Source organism: Cavia porcellus, unplaced genomic scaffold (genome assembly GCF_034190915.1).
Source record: "Cavia porcellus strain 051 isolate PalLab524CR breed Dunkin Hartley unplaced genomic scaffold, mCavPor4.1 scaffold_1, whole genome shotgun sequence".
Taxonomy (NCBI): domain Eukaryota; kingdom Metazoa; phylum Chordata; class Mammalia; order Rodentia; family Caviidae; genus Cavia; species Cavia porcellus.
In genome coordinates, this window is record NW_026947484.1 from 235,971,831 (window position 1) to 235,987,291 (window position 15,461).

General features: G+C 45.7%; 1 protein-coding gene across 1 annotated transcript in view; it reads left to right on the forward strand.

Moving 5' to 3' along the window:
- Positions 1–13,667, forward strand: part of Dnajc27 (DnaJ heat shock protein family (Hsp40) member C27) — a 33,859-nt gene extending 20,192 nt beyond the window's left edge. Inside the window, exons 6-7 of the mRNA XM_003473160.4 lie at positions 3,536–3,696; positions 9,763–13,667. Of these exons, the coding sequence (XP_003473208.2) occupies positions 3,536–3,696; positions 9,763–9,895 (294 nt within the window). The 3' untranslated portion in view covers positions 9,896–13,667. The remainder of the gene's footprint in view (positions 1–3,535; positions 3,697–9,762) is intronic.
- The last annotated feature ends 1,794 nt before the right edge of the window (positions 13,668–15,461 follow it).

Sequence of the window (15,461 nt, forward strand, 5' to 3'; positions counted from 1 at the left end):
ATTACATGTGTGTTAAACCATTTGATTTTGTCCCACAGTCCAAAGGCTGTTTATCTACCAGTTTTTTCTCTCTGTTTTAGACTGCAGCATTTCTGTTGATCTGACTTAAAGTTCACTGTCAATCTACCGTAAACTCACCGAGTGACTTTTGCAACTCGATATGTTTCAGTTCTCAAATTTGTATTTGGTGTTTTTTGTTTGTTTATTTGTTTTTTCTTTTTGAAACAGAATTTCCCCAAGTAGTTTTGGATGGCCTTAAACTCACTCTGTAGCTCAGGGCTGGCCTCAGCCTCCCAGCAATCTTCCCACCTCAGCCTCCGGAGTGCTGGGATTACAAGTGTACATTACCACGCCTGGACCTGAGCCTCTTCTTAAGAATTTATTTCCTGGCCCAGGGGTATAGCTCAGTGGCACAGTGCCTGTCTGGCAAGCACGAGGTCATGAGTTTGATTCCTGGTACCCAAAAAATTTTATTTTCCTTTAATTCTGTCAACATATTTTCCTTTGCCTCTTTTTTTTTTTCCATGTTTTTTTTTTTTTTTTCTTTTTCGTTTTTATTGGTACCAGGGATCGAACTCACGACTGCCTGCTTGTAAGGCAGGCGCTTATGCTGCTGAGCTAAATCCCCAGCCCCTCCTTTGCCTCTTTTAAATATTTATAATAGTTGTTTTTTTCAAGTCTTTGCTAAGTTCAGCATCTGAGCCATCTTGGGTTCAGTTTCTATTGACTACACTTTTTGTATGACTGTTGGGTCACCTTTTCATGTTGTTTTGTATGAATAATGAGTGTCTGAGTACTGGATTCATGGATAATACATTTTAAGGCCCCTAGGTTTCTTGTCTTCCTCTGGAGAATGTGGATTCCTGGTTCAGCAGGCAGCTCACACCAGCAGGCTCCGGTGAACATGTCCAGGCTTCGTTTGTGCCTTGCTCGTAAGGATTGGAGGAAGCTGCTATGCACTGTGTCTGATCTGGTCGCCTGTGGAAGGGTTTCCCGGGCCCTTCTCATTTGGCAGAGTCCCTGTTCATGTCGTATCTGTCTCACAGATCTGCTGGGCTCTTGGCTTTTGCTCCCTTAGGATGCCTCTGTCCCCTAAGGCACAGCCTTCCATGGGTACACGTCAGGGGTTATGAGGTGTGAGCCAATCTCGCCTGGCACCGGGGGCCGCTAGTGCACCCGGCTCTGTTCTCAGCCCCGCGGACGCTGTTGTCTAAGTGCTGATGACCGCTGTCTGTGCATGGGTGTCCTCCCTCTCCACACAGGCTCAGAGAAGCCCACACAACCTGGACAGTGCCGCCTACGTCCCTCCTGGCCACCACAGCAGCCTCAGGCTCTGCTCCCTGTCCCTGTTTCTCAGCAGCTGTCTGGGATGTGATCAGAGACGGCCTCCGGGGACAGGCTGGGTGGCTTCGGGGCTGACCTGCAGGATGTGGTCTCGCACTTACTGCTGTCTGCTCCCTGTGGCCTTGGACAGGTGTTCTCATGGTTGGTGGCTTAAGGCAAGAGGTTAGCCCAGTGTCCACCACTCTGCCTTGGCCGAACTCAGACAGGAACGTGCACAAGCCTTGATTTCACTCCTAGTCCTCTTAATACCACAGCTTGACTGTGAAACCAAGTTGTTAGCAGTGAATCTTACACCCTGGAACTCTGTGAGTAGTTATGTTTCAGGTTAGCTCCACTGATACACAACACTAACCAATACCAGCAAACCCCTAGGGGCTTTTTTATCCTTTAGATAAATCCTGGATAGAACTAATAGATGAATTAGTCGCATGGAAAAAAGCTATCAAGAGTAGAATAACACTGTTCTGTAAGCAGGCACTTAGAAGTGCTTTCCTGCTGGTTCCATTTAGTAAGTGTTTTCTTTATTTCCTATTTAATAGATGCTTTCTGTCATAAAGAACTTGGTTTTGTCTGATTTGCATTGTTAACAGATAGAGTACCCAACAGGTAGAGTTAGCAGATGGAGTTAGTTGGCTTAACAGAGAGTGTTAAACCAAGATGACACTTCCTTTGTCTGTGTCCACTGACTTTTCTCTGATGCTATTTTTTTTCAAGTGTTAAGGGTTTTTTTTGAAGTTACCAAGTCTATTAGCTATTATTGGAAATAAGAAAGGAGTTTGCCAGGTATGGTGGTGCAATCCCAGCACTTAGGAGGCTGAGGCAGGAGAATTGAGTTCAAGGCCAACCTGGACCACATAGTGAGATCCTGTCTCCAAAAAAAAAAATTAAAATACATTTTTAAAATAATAGGAACTGGGCGTTGTGGCTCACAACCTGTAATCCCAGCACTCGGGGCAGGAGGATCCTTGCAGTTCAAGATCAGCATAGGCTACAAAGTGAGCTCAAGGCCAGCCTGAACTGCACAGTGAGACTATCTCAAAAAGACAAAAAAAAAAAAAAAAAAAAAACATGAAAATATGCAAAGACTATGAAGCTTGCCAAAAAAAGGCCTTAATTATATGAAAAAATATTCACTTTCACTATAGAGTTAAAGAAATATAATCTAAACTTGTGAGATACACCTCAGATTAGCAAAAATTAACACAATGCTCAGTGTTAATAAGGGGGTGGAGGAAGGCTGGATGTGGTGGTGCACACCTGTAATCCCAGCACTCAGGAGGCTGAGGCAGGAGGATCACTGCAAGGAAGAGGCCAGCCTGGGCTACACAGTGAGTTCAAGGCAGCCTAGAGTACATAGTGAGACCCTGTCTCAACAAAACAAAAAACAGAACAGAACAAAAATAAATAAGGGTGTGGAGAAATGGGTGCTCTCGCACATGAGGATGGGAACGTAAGCTGGCGCAGCCTGCTCGATAACAACAGTCAGAATAGTCAGAATAAAAGCCTTAAATGCGCACACATTCTGATGCTGCTTTTTAGGAATTCACCCTAAAACATTACCTCCGCAGCGATGAAGTAATGCAGACACTTACAAATATATTAGTGGTTAAGAAACTGGGACCAGGTGGTTAAGTACATGATGGAACAGCCACACGGGAAACTCCTGAAGTCATTAAACAAAGTTCTCTAAATGTAGCTACAGAAAGGTTCCGAGATATATTATTGCAAGCTGCCTAGCAGGGTGCTTGATCTGATCGCTTACGTGAGTGTTCGCAGAGTACCGATGTGTGTGTGAAATGGTATATTGGTGGCCCATTTTCCTGGAAGGATGCTCAAAACAATGTGAACAGAGGTTATCTTAAGGAGAAAAAGCATTTGGAGGATAAGGAGACATGGTTTCCACTTTACCCTTTACCATCCGAATATCCAACAGTGTTCATTTATTGCTTTTTAACTCAAGTGTGATGAGGCTTATGAGCCACTTTAATGTCACCCTAATATTTTTGTGTTAAACGATATGAATATGCTGAAACATAGTATAAAGGCTACAACAACATTCCAAAGTATGTATGTGATGAATGAGTGGCTTTTGAGTTACTGGAGTATGTTAGCGGCTGTCAAGTTGGGGCTCAGAGGGAATTCCTCTCTGCACGCACTCTGTCCTGCCACGGGCTGCGTTTTCCTCCTGCAGGCCTTCTACGTCTCCATAGTCGATTTATGTGAAAATGGCGGGAAACGTCCTACCCCAAACAGCAGCGCTGGCTTCACCAAAGAACAAGCAGACACCATCCGCAGAATTCGGAATAGCAAAGACAGCTGGGACATGCTGGGTGTCAAACCCGGGGCCTCCAGGTAAGCAGCCGCCAGCATGCTTAGACCCAGGTGCCGGCAGAGAGCAGGACACAGCAGCAAAACTACAGGTGCAATCTCACCGTATTTAACTGGCCAGACACATAACGGCGGGTGTGTGACACAGATTCCTACTGACTGCTTCACTGAACAGCACAGATACAGAACAGAAAGCACCGCTGCCCACTAAGGGAGCAAATTCCTTGGTGCTAATGTAACCTTTAAAAAAAATTAAGAAAATTCTCAAATTATAGAATTTTAGAGAAGTGCGTGTTAGCAACCAACCTGTCCAAAAATTTCATTTTATGGGTAGGAAAACTGGGGTGCAGTGAAAACAAGCACCCTCAGGGCCTGCAGGGCTGGGGGGCAGGGTTGGTTCCTTATCCCTCCACACCACTGTCTGTGCACCTGCCTGTCCGTCTCAAAAGCCTGCCAGGTCCTCCTCTACGTACTTAGTTTCAGCCAGAAGACTCACTCAGGATTAAAAGAAAGAGAGCGCCTATTGTTTATTGCTTATGCAAAGATAAACAACTTCCCAGTGTGACCCTGAAACCTGACGATGTAACACCGCCATGGCTGCACAGAGCATCACTGCAGGGCTCTCTGTCTGCAGCATAACGCGCCTCCAGCCCAGGCCTTCCTTGCTTACTTGTTACCTCGAGTTCCAGAAAAGCAACACTGCACCTCAGAATTGCCTTGTGCATACCAAAAGGGTTACCCATATCCTCTCCATTTTGGCTCATAGCATATCTGCAAGTCCAGAAGGAGAAGGGCCGGCTGTTATCAGTCACTGTGAATTCATTGTGTGTATTGTGGACATTTTGGACCTGCAAAGGATTCCGATGACCTCGTGTACAGAGCACTGAGTTTACCGGTGTCTTTTGTTATAGTAGGGCTGCGTAGTTTCAATCTGAATTCTTCTGTGTCATCTCCAAGGGATATTGGCTCTAATATTAAGAAACTATCTCTTTGTCTAATTATTCACGAACTTAAAATAGTATTTATTAAGGGAAAAACACTTTTGGTTCTTTGGTATTTCACTTTGGTTAATTGGAATCTTCCAGAATGTCCAGAACCGCCTTAATTTCCGTGCCTTCAAATAGCATAAACACATAAAGACTTTTTTCTTAAATTACAGAGAATTTTGGTATTCGATCAGTACCAACTGTGTCTACTGTCCTTAGACTTTAAATCAATCTTCCTCTTCAGCAAAATCTATTTATTTGTCGTACACTCAAGTCATTTTGTTTGTCCAAACATTCCGCTCTGGAGGTTCTCCTGTCTCTAGAAATCCTGAAAGGTCATCTCAGCAAGAAAGCCAGGCACACAGTAAATTGCATGGATTCCTCCCTCGGGGGAAGCCGGAGCTCTTGAAGGAATAAGAATTTTGGCCCTTTCAATTTTTTTGTTTGTTTGTTTTTTGTGACAAGGTCTCACCCTGTACCCCAGGCAGGCCTGGAAGTTGTGGCAGTCCTCCTGCCTCAGCCTGGGATTACAGGCATGGACCACCATACCTGGCTTCCAGTGTTTTCAGATGAGAACATCATTCTTGTTCATTGGTATCAGAATTATGTGTGTCGGAAAGCTACATCTGACACTAAAACAAGACATTTTGTTTTTTTTTTTTAATTTTATTTAAGGAGAAAAGAAAAAAAAAGCAGGGAAAGGGTACAAGTTATACAGATTTACAGAAAAAAAATGAACAGTAGGAAATCACTAGTTAATGGATTACATATTGTCATCTTAGAAATAATTGTTCAAGTCACAAAATTAAAGCTTGTAAAGTGGACATTCCATCAATGATACTGCAAACAGTTCTGTTCATTGATCCAATAAAACTCTGTGATATCATTTTCTATCTTATACACTTAAATATACATGCAGTTATATAGTTTAGAGTACTTTCTTTTCCTCTCTTTTGTACCATGACTATTACACATTTTGGGTTTCATTGCTCCCACGGTTCTTATTACTTTTTTGGAAGAGAGTAAAACCAAATGTGACATAACAGAACAGAATCGGTCAAGTCAAAAGGGTGGACATAATAGATAATGTAAAAACATAATACAGGTGATCAACAATGGTTACCATAATGTCTCCTGCTATCTCTAATAGAATTGCCTATATCATTAGTTATAATACAATTGAACAAAACAGTAAAGAATAAAACTGACAAAACCAAAACATTGGAGACATTGTAGGTCTTCAAAAGTAGCTAAAAGTCAACAAGAATGGGCGTCATAATGAATCTCATTATCTTCACAGCTGATGCCTAAACTTTCGAACCTGATACTGTCCAGCAAAACAGAATAGGGGAACATCAGTTAAAAACCAGATGGTGAGAGTAATACAGGGCTTTAAATCAAGGTAATGAAAAGTCAAAAGGGGTTACTATAATATATCCTGCTATTTTTTTCCTTTAATTAAAAGGATAAAGATAAAAAAGTAAATAATGGAGTGGAGATTGAGATAAAAGAGGGCATAACAACGAAACAGCGCAGATCAAAACATAACCATTTAAGCAGAATAGTGTTTCACCACCAGATAATCCTAACCTAAAAGTAGTTACCATATTGTTTCTTTCTTTGAAATCCTTGAGTACAACTTCGTATACTGTAGCATTAAGTATATCAAAACAATGTAAAACCATTCAAGAGAATGACAGCATTACAGAGTATTTAGAATCGACTAACAGAAAATGAACAATGGTTTCTGTATAATCTCCTTGTCTTTAAAAGGTTTTTGCTTATACTATCGTACATAATAAAATCCAATAAGATACAGCCTATTTAGACCATTGGAGACAGAAGGACAAAAGCTAGATGAGACTTCAAAACAAGATGATACTAAATCAGTATTACCTATTAAGATGTCATTTTCTCCAAAATAGCTGTTCCTATCATCCAATCTTCTCTGCCTCATTTCTGTTAAGCTCTTTTTCTGTCAGTAGCTGTCAGTTTGTCTTCTTCATTTTGTTCTCTGCTCCATTTGTTGTGGCCTCCCCGCCACTATTTCTGGGTTCTTTGTATTTTTCTTTTTTTAGAATATCCTGCAATACTTTCTGTAGAGTTGAATTGGTGGTTGCAAATTCCCCCAGTTCCTCTTTATCCTGGAAGCACCTTGTTTTTCCATCAATTTCCAGGGACAGTTGTGCAGGATATCTCAATCTTGGCTGGAGATTATTATCTTTCAATGCTTGAATTATTTCCCCCCACGCTCTTCGTGATTTGATGGTTTGTGCAGAGAAATCTGCTGTAATTCTGATGGGTGTTCCCTTGTAAGTGGTCTGTTTCTTGTCTCTTACAGCTTTTAATATTCTGTTCTTGTATTGAATTTCTGGAATTTTTATTATTATATGCCTGGGTGTTGCTCTGTTTGGGTTGTAGGTAGCTGGGGTCCTGTATGCCTCATACATCTGAGTATCTTTACCTTTTGCTAAATTAGGAAAATTCTCCTGGATTATTTCTGTGAGTAGCTTTTGTAGTTCACTTGTTTGCATCCCTACTTCTTCTTTTATGTTCTTAATCCTTAAGTTATGGATCCTCTTATCATCTTCTTGTCTTTGTATTATTGCTGTTTGTTTCTTTGTTATTTTTAAGAAGTTTTTCATTTCATTCTCCCATATTACAAGTCTGCCCTCCAGTTCAGATAGTCTGTCCTTAGTTTCTTTCAAGCTGTTATGCCAGTCTTCGATAGACTTCTTAGTATCTTGGTAGTCCCTTTGAACCTGCTTCACGTATTCTATGCTTTCTCTGTTTTCTCCATCAAACAATTCTCCCCTTTTTTTCTGTTCTTCCATTCCATCACCTGTTTTTTCTTGGGTGGTGCTTAGCATTTCTCTAACTATTCTGCATACTTCTAGCTTCAGGTCGTTGATAACTTCATTCCTGAATTGGTCTATGAGGCTCTCTATATGGTGCCTTATGTGTATTGGTGCGGTGTCTGCTATTGCCTGTTTCTCAGAATTGGGGGCCGAGGAGACTTTCTTGTTGCTGCCTCTTCCCATGCTGCCTCTTCTTCTCTGTTCCTTATATATGCAAGCTTATATAAGAGGCCCAGCTTCTCTCCCAGTCAGCCACAGCCTGATCGAATTGCGCCAGTTAGGTGTTCCCGCTCACCGCTGCGCACCAGGGAGTTACGGACCAGGCAGCCTACGCGTCTCCCCTCCCGGCCACCGTCAGGCTCTGGGATCTGGGTTGGGACAGTCTACCAGGTCCGCCGGCAGCGTCACGCAGGCCAGGCACTTTTCACCAATCCCGCCCGAGAGGGGGATGTGTGGCTGGAGTCGCCACCGCGCCCTGCTCCCGCAGGACTGCTCGGGCCCAGAAAGTCCTCTGCTGGAGTCAAACTGTGGTAGAGTGTCAGTTTCTCTCACTCACCTCACCACAAGTCAGTGCACGCCTCCCTGCCGTTCGCAGATTGCCGTTCTCAGAGCTTCCGCGCGTCTCTCTCCTTGCCGAGCCGCTGTAGAGGCAGCCAGCAGCTGCGCGGCGGGAAACCCAAATCGCGGCTTACAATGGCGCGGTTCCAGCCTCCACACCAAGTCTTTTCTGTTCCTGTTTTAGCACCAGGACTGCATTCCAAGTTGGCTTCTCTCAGCCCAGTTCGTTCCTGAGTCAGCAGAGCATATCTCCACCTGCTTATGTCTCCTTAGTCCGCACCATTCCTGGCTTCTGAGCCGAGTCTTTCAGAGAGCCGCCGGTAGTTGCTGTTATCTGTCCGCCATGTTCTCCCGGAAGCTAAAACAAGACATTTTGAAAGGGTTCTTTAGAGTTGGCGCATGTGCCCTAGACAGGGGGAACTATTAACATGACCCTGAGCCGTCAGTCTCTCTGTAACTTTTCTATCACCTCTGAGCTGTCAAATTCATCTTCCTAATTTGGAGAACCAGTTTAGAAATCCTCCTGGTAAAAATAAAGGAAGCCAGGTGTGCTGGTGCCTGCCTGTAATCAAAGCACCGGGGAGGCTGCAGCAGATACGTGTGCTTCCACACGTGTGCCAATATTCTGACAAGTACTCATTACAAAATATCGATCCTGAATTATTCAAGTCTCTGTCTGTGGTTTCAAGAAAATATAGGATATAGAAAAATCTGAAAAATGACACCACAGAAAAGCTGAGCATGGTGGTGCACACCTGTAACGCCAGCACTCAGGAGGCTGAGGCCGGAAGATCCCTGTGAGTTCAAGGCCAGCCTGGGCTACATAGTGAGACCCTGCTGAAAGAAGGAAGTAAGCAAGCAAGTCTGAGGGCCTGTGCCTACGAGGTAGCAGAACCCTGATTACCAGAGGAAGGCGAACCCTAAAGCATCGCTTGGTGGAGGAGAGCTTAGTGTGACCTTAGTGTGGATTTTACACAGCCGTCCCACACCAACCATCAATAAATTACCCGTTATTTATTTGGCAGGGCAGTGGCCCGGTGCTTAGCACCTCTCGTAGCCAGCCTGGCATCAGCGGGTGAGAAAGGGCAGCACAGGTGGGCAGTGCCCAGGGCTTCCAGGCCGGTCCTGCTCATCTGCAGGACCCTGGCATCCTTCCAGCCATCTTTCCCTTCTGCAGCAGGGTCTGTTAATCTTTGCTGGTCGGCTGCACAGACCCCTTCATCTAAGTGCTTGTGCTCGTGCCTGGGTCAGCCTAGCGACTTCCGCTGCCTCCCAGCTTTGAGGAATAGCTTTCCCAGGGCCAGTCTGTCCCAGACGCTTACTATTGCTGGTGTCGATCAAACCAGGCTTTCCGTTGCTTGCCTTCCAGGCCTCCCTCCCCAGCCACCGAGTCCACTCCTGTCCCCAGCCTGTGCTACTCCCGCCCCCCTTTCCCAGCAGGCTCCTGGGGAGGCTGCCTGGTCCCCAGGCCTTCATTGCTTCTATCAGCAAAGGCTTTTCAGTGCCCACTAGGAGCCCGGTGCTGCCTCTTCCTGCATTGTATGTTTCGTTTTTGTATTACCCGTTATTTATTTGGTCATCCTGCCTTTGGGAAAAGCTAGTGACCCTTGGGGACAAGCTTGCTGCACGAGCTGATTCTGTGCAGCAGACGCTGCCTGGTGAGTGACACGGAACTGCCTCTCTCCTAGGGAGGAAGTCAACAAAGCCTATCGGAAGCTCGCTGTGCTCCTGCACCCCGACAAGTGCGTGGCACCGGGTAGCGAAGACGCCTTCAAAGCGGTTGTGAACGCCCGGACGGCCCTGCTGAAAAGCATCAAGTAGGGGAGCAGGGACAGTGAGCCGGGACTCGGGTGCACACCACCTTCCCCGGAGGTGAGGTGACCGTCGGGGACTTTGTTCACACAGTGTCACCACTCTGTTCACTCATGCGCTGCCGTGTGTACACCAGTGGCCTGGGGCCCGTGGGCGCTCACAGGTGTTAACAGCGAGACGCCCCGCGTCTGTAGGAGGTGAAGACACCGCGTGTCCCCGTGTGCCGCACCCCATTTCCCATCGCCATGCCATTCGAGGTGTCACCCTTCATCCGTGAGCCCGGTAGTGGTGCTGTCCCTGGCGCTTCTTCTGGGAAGGGCCACACGGTCCCTGGAGGGAAGAAAGACACAGCCAGACCCATTTTTTCTCTTCCTTCTCTTTTTTTTTAAATTCATCACCAGAGAAAAAAAGAAAAATAGGAGAGAAAAACCCAAAAAGTAGCAGAGAACACCCACGCCCTGAGGGTTTGACGTGACCTTTCCAGGCGCTCCCTGAACTGAGAGTTCTTTGTGTGTCCCCTTGCACAAGGTCAGTGTCCCTGAACCTCGGGGGGGCCCTCCGAGGTTAGGGCCTGAAGGACAGTCCCTGTGTGACATCCCCTCTTCCCTCCACCAGGGGGAGAGCCGAGCCCTGAGAGAGAGAGTTGCAGAGCCCGCTGCTCTGCCTGCCCTCCTGTGCCCAGCGAGGCTTCCTTTGCCCTGCAGAGGAGCCCAGCGGAGGCGGCTCACACCTGGGAGCGAGGATCAGAGCCCAGGGCAGCGGCTCGGGGCCCTGCCCGTGACACTCCGCACAGGCCCGGGCCAAGGCGGCCTCGCAGAGTGTTTTGGGGCGCCAGCAGAGTCCTGTCTGAGGTCCAGCCCTTTTCCTGCTGCTCAGCGTTTGCGGAGGCAGGAGGGAGGGCCAGGTCCTCCTTGGCAAACCTGGCCTCTCCTCTGACGCAGTTTCTCCCTTGACCCCTTACCCCCTACCCTCTTCTCCTTAGCTACTCCGTCCACATCTGCCACCAGGTCCCGCTCGCCTTGAATCACCGGCTTCCAGCCGCAGTCCCTGTCCTCCCTCCAGGCTTTGACACGGCCTGGCTGACCCGAGAGACTAGGGACTGTCCAAGGCCTGAGTGGGGCCGAATCTGTCATTTCTGCTTGGGCTCCAAGTTTCTCAGCAGTCGTATTTTTTTAACTACAGGTTATGAAATCTAATCTCACGCAGAGGAATATGTTCTCGGGCCACAGTCCCCTCCTCAGGACGTGGGGTGGAGGCGGATCAAGTATTAGGGCTGACGCTTCTTCCCGTGTCCACAGCGCTGTCTCCTACATGACTCATGACATCACCGTCCCTGTGTGTTACTCACCATGTTAGTGGCAACCACTTGCACTAACTGGAGCTTTGAAGGATGTAAGATGTTGCTTCTCTGTGAATTTTACACAGCTGTGCTATATCGAGTGCCAAGTAGCATAATCCAAGCCGCTGCAGTGTGGCGGCCTCTTCCCAAAGCAGCTCCACTTGGTTTGGCTACACTCAGGCTGCGTCAGAAACCAGAGCATTGTTTTTATCTTTTATTTTTATGTTCTTGTGGTGCTGGGGGTTGAACCCATGGCCCTGTGCTTTAACCTCTGAGCTACACATCCAGCCCTAGAGCATTGCTTTGTAATATGAGTTTTCATCTGGGTGATAATCCCAAATGCTTATTTTTCTAATGATTTGAGACCTGGTATATTGTTTTCTTACAGGATTTCCCCGGCCTTTAAACTAGTGTCAAGGACGGCAGAACGTGGCCCAGAGTCCTTCTGGGACCTAGTTTTGCTTAAGCCCTTCCTCTTGCCTGAGGTCTTTGACACTTGTTGGCTCTAAAAGTAGAATATAGAAGTCATGGAAGGAAGGGTTGTATGCAGCAGCGTCTGCCCACAATGACGGGACAGCCCACTGAGCAGGTGGCCAGTGTGACCACTGGGCCAGTATTCATCGTGATTCTTAAACTCTCAGTCCATCACCTCATTTGGCCACGTTGTGCAGATGAACAGCCATATAGAGGGAATTTTCTAGGGCTTCCATTCATACCCTTAGAAGTGACTTGTCAAACTTGAGCCGTTGCTTGATTCTTAGGGCCTTTTGATTCAGTTTCCAAGACCTTCATTATTAATGTGCAGGATGCCATATGCTGATTCATGTTTGCAAAACATGAGAGTGTTAAGCCTGAGGTCCTAGAATTTTTGTGATTTTCAGTACGTCAGCAGACCAGTAAGAAATAACAAAGCATGATTTTCAATGAAAAGGTCTTTTGGTATTAACTGCGTGCAAAACTTGACAGATCTCTATGCATTCATTTAAATTCTTGGTGCAGATGTATGCTTTTTGTAGTTCAATCTCATTAAAAGTTCTCCAGCCTGTTAAGATTTCAAAACTACATCAGTGAGAATCACAACAAGCAGCATAATAATTTCAATAGCTGAAAAGTATGCATAAAGAACCTTGTTTTTCAAAAAAGAATTAAAAGTTTGAACAGCTATTATTACTAAAAAGCTGTGTCTTCTATATCTGAGTCACCAAGAAGTAACACTTTTTAAACCCATTAAAAATCCCTGGAGGCATTTCAGCTTAATCTTCCAACCTACCTAAGCACTTTAAAATACTCCCTCGTCCTGTTTCTCTGTTTGTCTCTGTGCCTCCTCTTGATGTCAACTGTCAGTGTTTCTTTTGCTTTAGTACTGTCATTTTATTTTGTCATGTAGATGTGTCCTTTGGCTGATGAGCCTGTTAACTTAAAAGTCCAGACTTGGGGGGCTTCGTGTTGCTACCTAAGATAAACTGCTAGACTCTGGCTTGCACACCATTCTTTAAAGCTTGCATTTATCTCAGGAAACTTAGTCCAGTATGTTCCCATCTACTGAATTCCCAAGTGTCAAAGCTTTCTTTATACCTGTGCACTAGTTCCTAACTCGCTATTAGTTAAACGAGCCATAGGCAAGGCAGCTGAATGTCTGAAAGATGACCAGAGCAGGGCCTGCAGGTGCAGAGTCAGGGAAGTGGCCGGTCCTCGTCCTCGTGCACCCCGCACAGAGCAAAGACAGAGCCACAGCGGGAGGAAGGGGTCCCTGTCTCACGTCAGAAAGTGGGCTCCGGGAGCTGGCTGCAAACTGCCCCTCTCAGTGGCAGCGCCCTGTGGCATGGAAGCTCTGTAGACCTGAGAATGCCACTTCCTTCGCCACTGCACCCTGTCAAGCTCGCTCTAAGTATGCCAATGCTTTTGTAAAACTTTTGTTTTATTTCATTTTGAGGCTTTTGTAAAACTTTGGAACATGAATTTAGCTGCAAAATAGAGCTTTGCAAGTTCGCAAAGTCAAGAAGCAGTTCATACTTCTCAGATTTGGTATTGAGCACAATTTTGAGACACAGTTAATGCTGTTTGGACATTGAGTTTTCCATGGACCATCGCTGGAGAAGACAAAAGCTTTCCCTTGTGATGTGGGTCAGTTGGATTGTGTCTAAGGATCGGTGCAATATTAAGCTGTGCAATAGAGGCCCTCGGCGCGATGCCTTTTATTGGAAAGTGGAGCGGTTTGGAAGAGCTTCCCTCACCGATCGCTCCCCGGGCATCCCTCCCCTTTTACGTGTGATTGCAGAGTCTATCAATAAGCTTTTTGCTCTTACAAGGTAATTTACATATTGGCCTGCTGTTGAAGTAACTGCAAATGTTGAATCTACGAGTTGTTTATGTCTTGTATACAGAGTGTCATATGTATTTAAGTTGTGTATTTTTATATAAAGTAAAGCCAAATATCATACAGTGGTCTGTGGCCTGCATTTATTTGTTGGGACACTGGTCTTCAGTGTAGGACACACTGGGCACGAAGCCAGTCCAGTTCCTTGTCAACTGTGACCTAAAGCCATTTTTCTGCAGTTTCCAACAGGCAGAAGAGTAGTCACTGGTCCATCAGGCTATTTCGGTCCTATTAAATTGTGATAAAAGTGTCCAGCCCTTCCTTTCTCCAAACCAGTGCAGGCGCCTGAGTGTGAGCTCCAGTCAGTCTGTCAGTGTCTCCCTCTGGGCTCCTCTAACTGGGCTGGAAAGTGACTTCCTCCCTCTAGAGCAACACAGGCGTCCTGCCAGTGCGGCCAGCGGGGTTCCAGCCTCACTGGGAAATTTGCGGGAATGAAGCAGACAGAGAGACAAAACCTGATGCCTTGACGTCCTTGAAGCCCATCAGCTACACAAAATGAAAATATTAGAAAATAATGGCCATCTTTTTTTGTACTGAGGATTGAACCGAGAACCTTTGCACTGAGCAACATTCCCTAACACTTTCATGTATTTTTATTTCGAGGCAGGGTCTCACCGAGTTGCTAAGTTGCCCATGCTGGGGCTTGAAACTTGCAATCAATTTTTTTGCCTCAGACTCCCACAGTATTGAGATCAAAGTTTCTTAGCAGGAACAAGAAAACTGTAGTAGGTAGACTGACATAATACTTGATAAATATATTGTACAGTAAATCGATTGCCGTCTTTGGCTATGTTTTAAATCAATAATCTGTTATAAATGGAGAATAAAAATTAGATTTATTTCTTTTGTTTCAAGGTGGGTGTCAGATCTATATCTGTCTTTCTAGCTTCCAGTTGGTCCACTGCCTGTCAGGATCATCTCCAGTGTCCTAAATTTCTAAGTAAATTTTATTAATATAAAATACTAAAATATTCACTATTTATTTACTTATGAGGTGCTGGGAGTTGAGCCCAGGTCCTTTGCACATGCTAGGCAACTGTACTACCACTGAGCTACTTGACTCTTTCTATATCTTATTCTGAGGCAGAGTCTCACTAAATTGCTCATGATGGCCTTGAACTTAGGATCCTCCAGCTCAGGCTTCCAAGGAGCTGGAATTGCAGGCATGCACCACCGTGCCGAGCTCATCATGCATTTATTACTGAGCACCTACAATATGCACTGGTCATAGAACAGAGCCCAGAGCCAAGAAAAATCCTCACTCTATAGAGCTTACATCTCAGTGTTATTTTTTTAATTCCAAAGTTTTGTGGGTTTTGTGTGTGTGTGTGTGTGTGTGTGTGTGTGTGTGTGTGTGTGTGTCTTCTTGAGACGGGCCTCGCTGTGTGCTTTAGCCAGGGCCTTCGGCTCACTTTGTAGCCTGGCCTGGTCTCCAATTTGCAAGGATCTCCCTACCTCAGCCTCCCCAGTGCTGGGATAACAGGAGTGCACCACCACACTAAGCTGATTCCAAAGTTTTGAAGAGAATTTCTTCCTCCTCCTCCTCTCTTTTTCTTCGTTTTTGATGTTCTGGAAAGTAAGCCCAGAGCTTTCTCATCACCATGCACTGAGCTACATCCCCAGCCCTTCTTTTGTTTTTTGAGACCAGGTCTCAAAGCCACTAAATTGTCCAGGCTGCACTTGAATTCGTGATCCTCCTCAGCCTCCCGGAGTTCTGGGGTTACAGCCATGCACCACCTTGCCTGCCTGTAAATTGACATCTCACTCACAGATTGAAGATAGCTAAAGTCAGAAATGTGTGAGACACCCAGCCCTTCAGCAGCACAGGGCTGCTTCCCTGGTTTCTCTCGCGATCACAG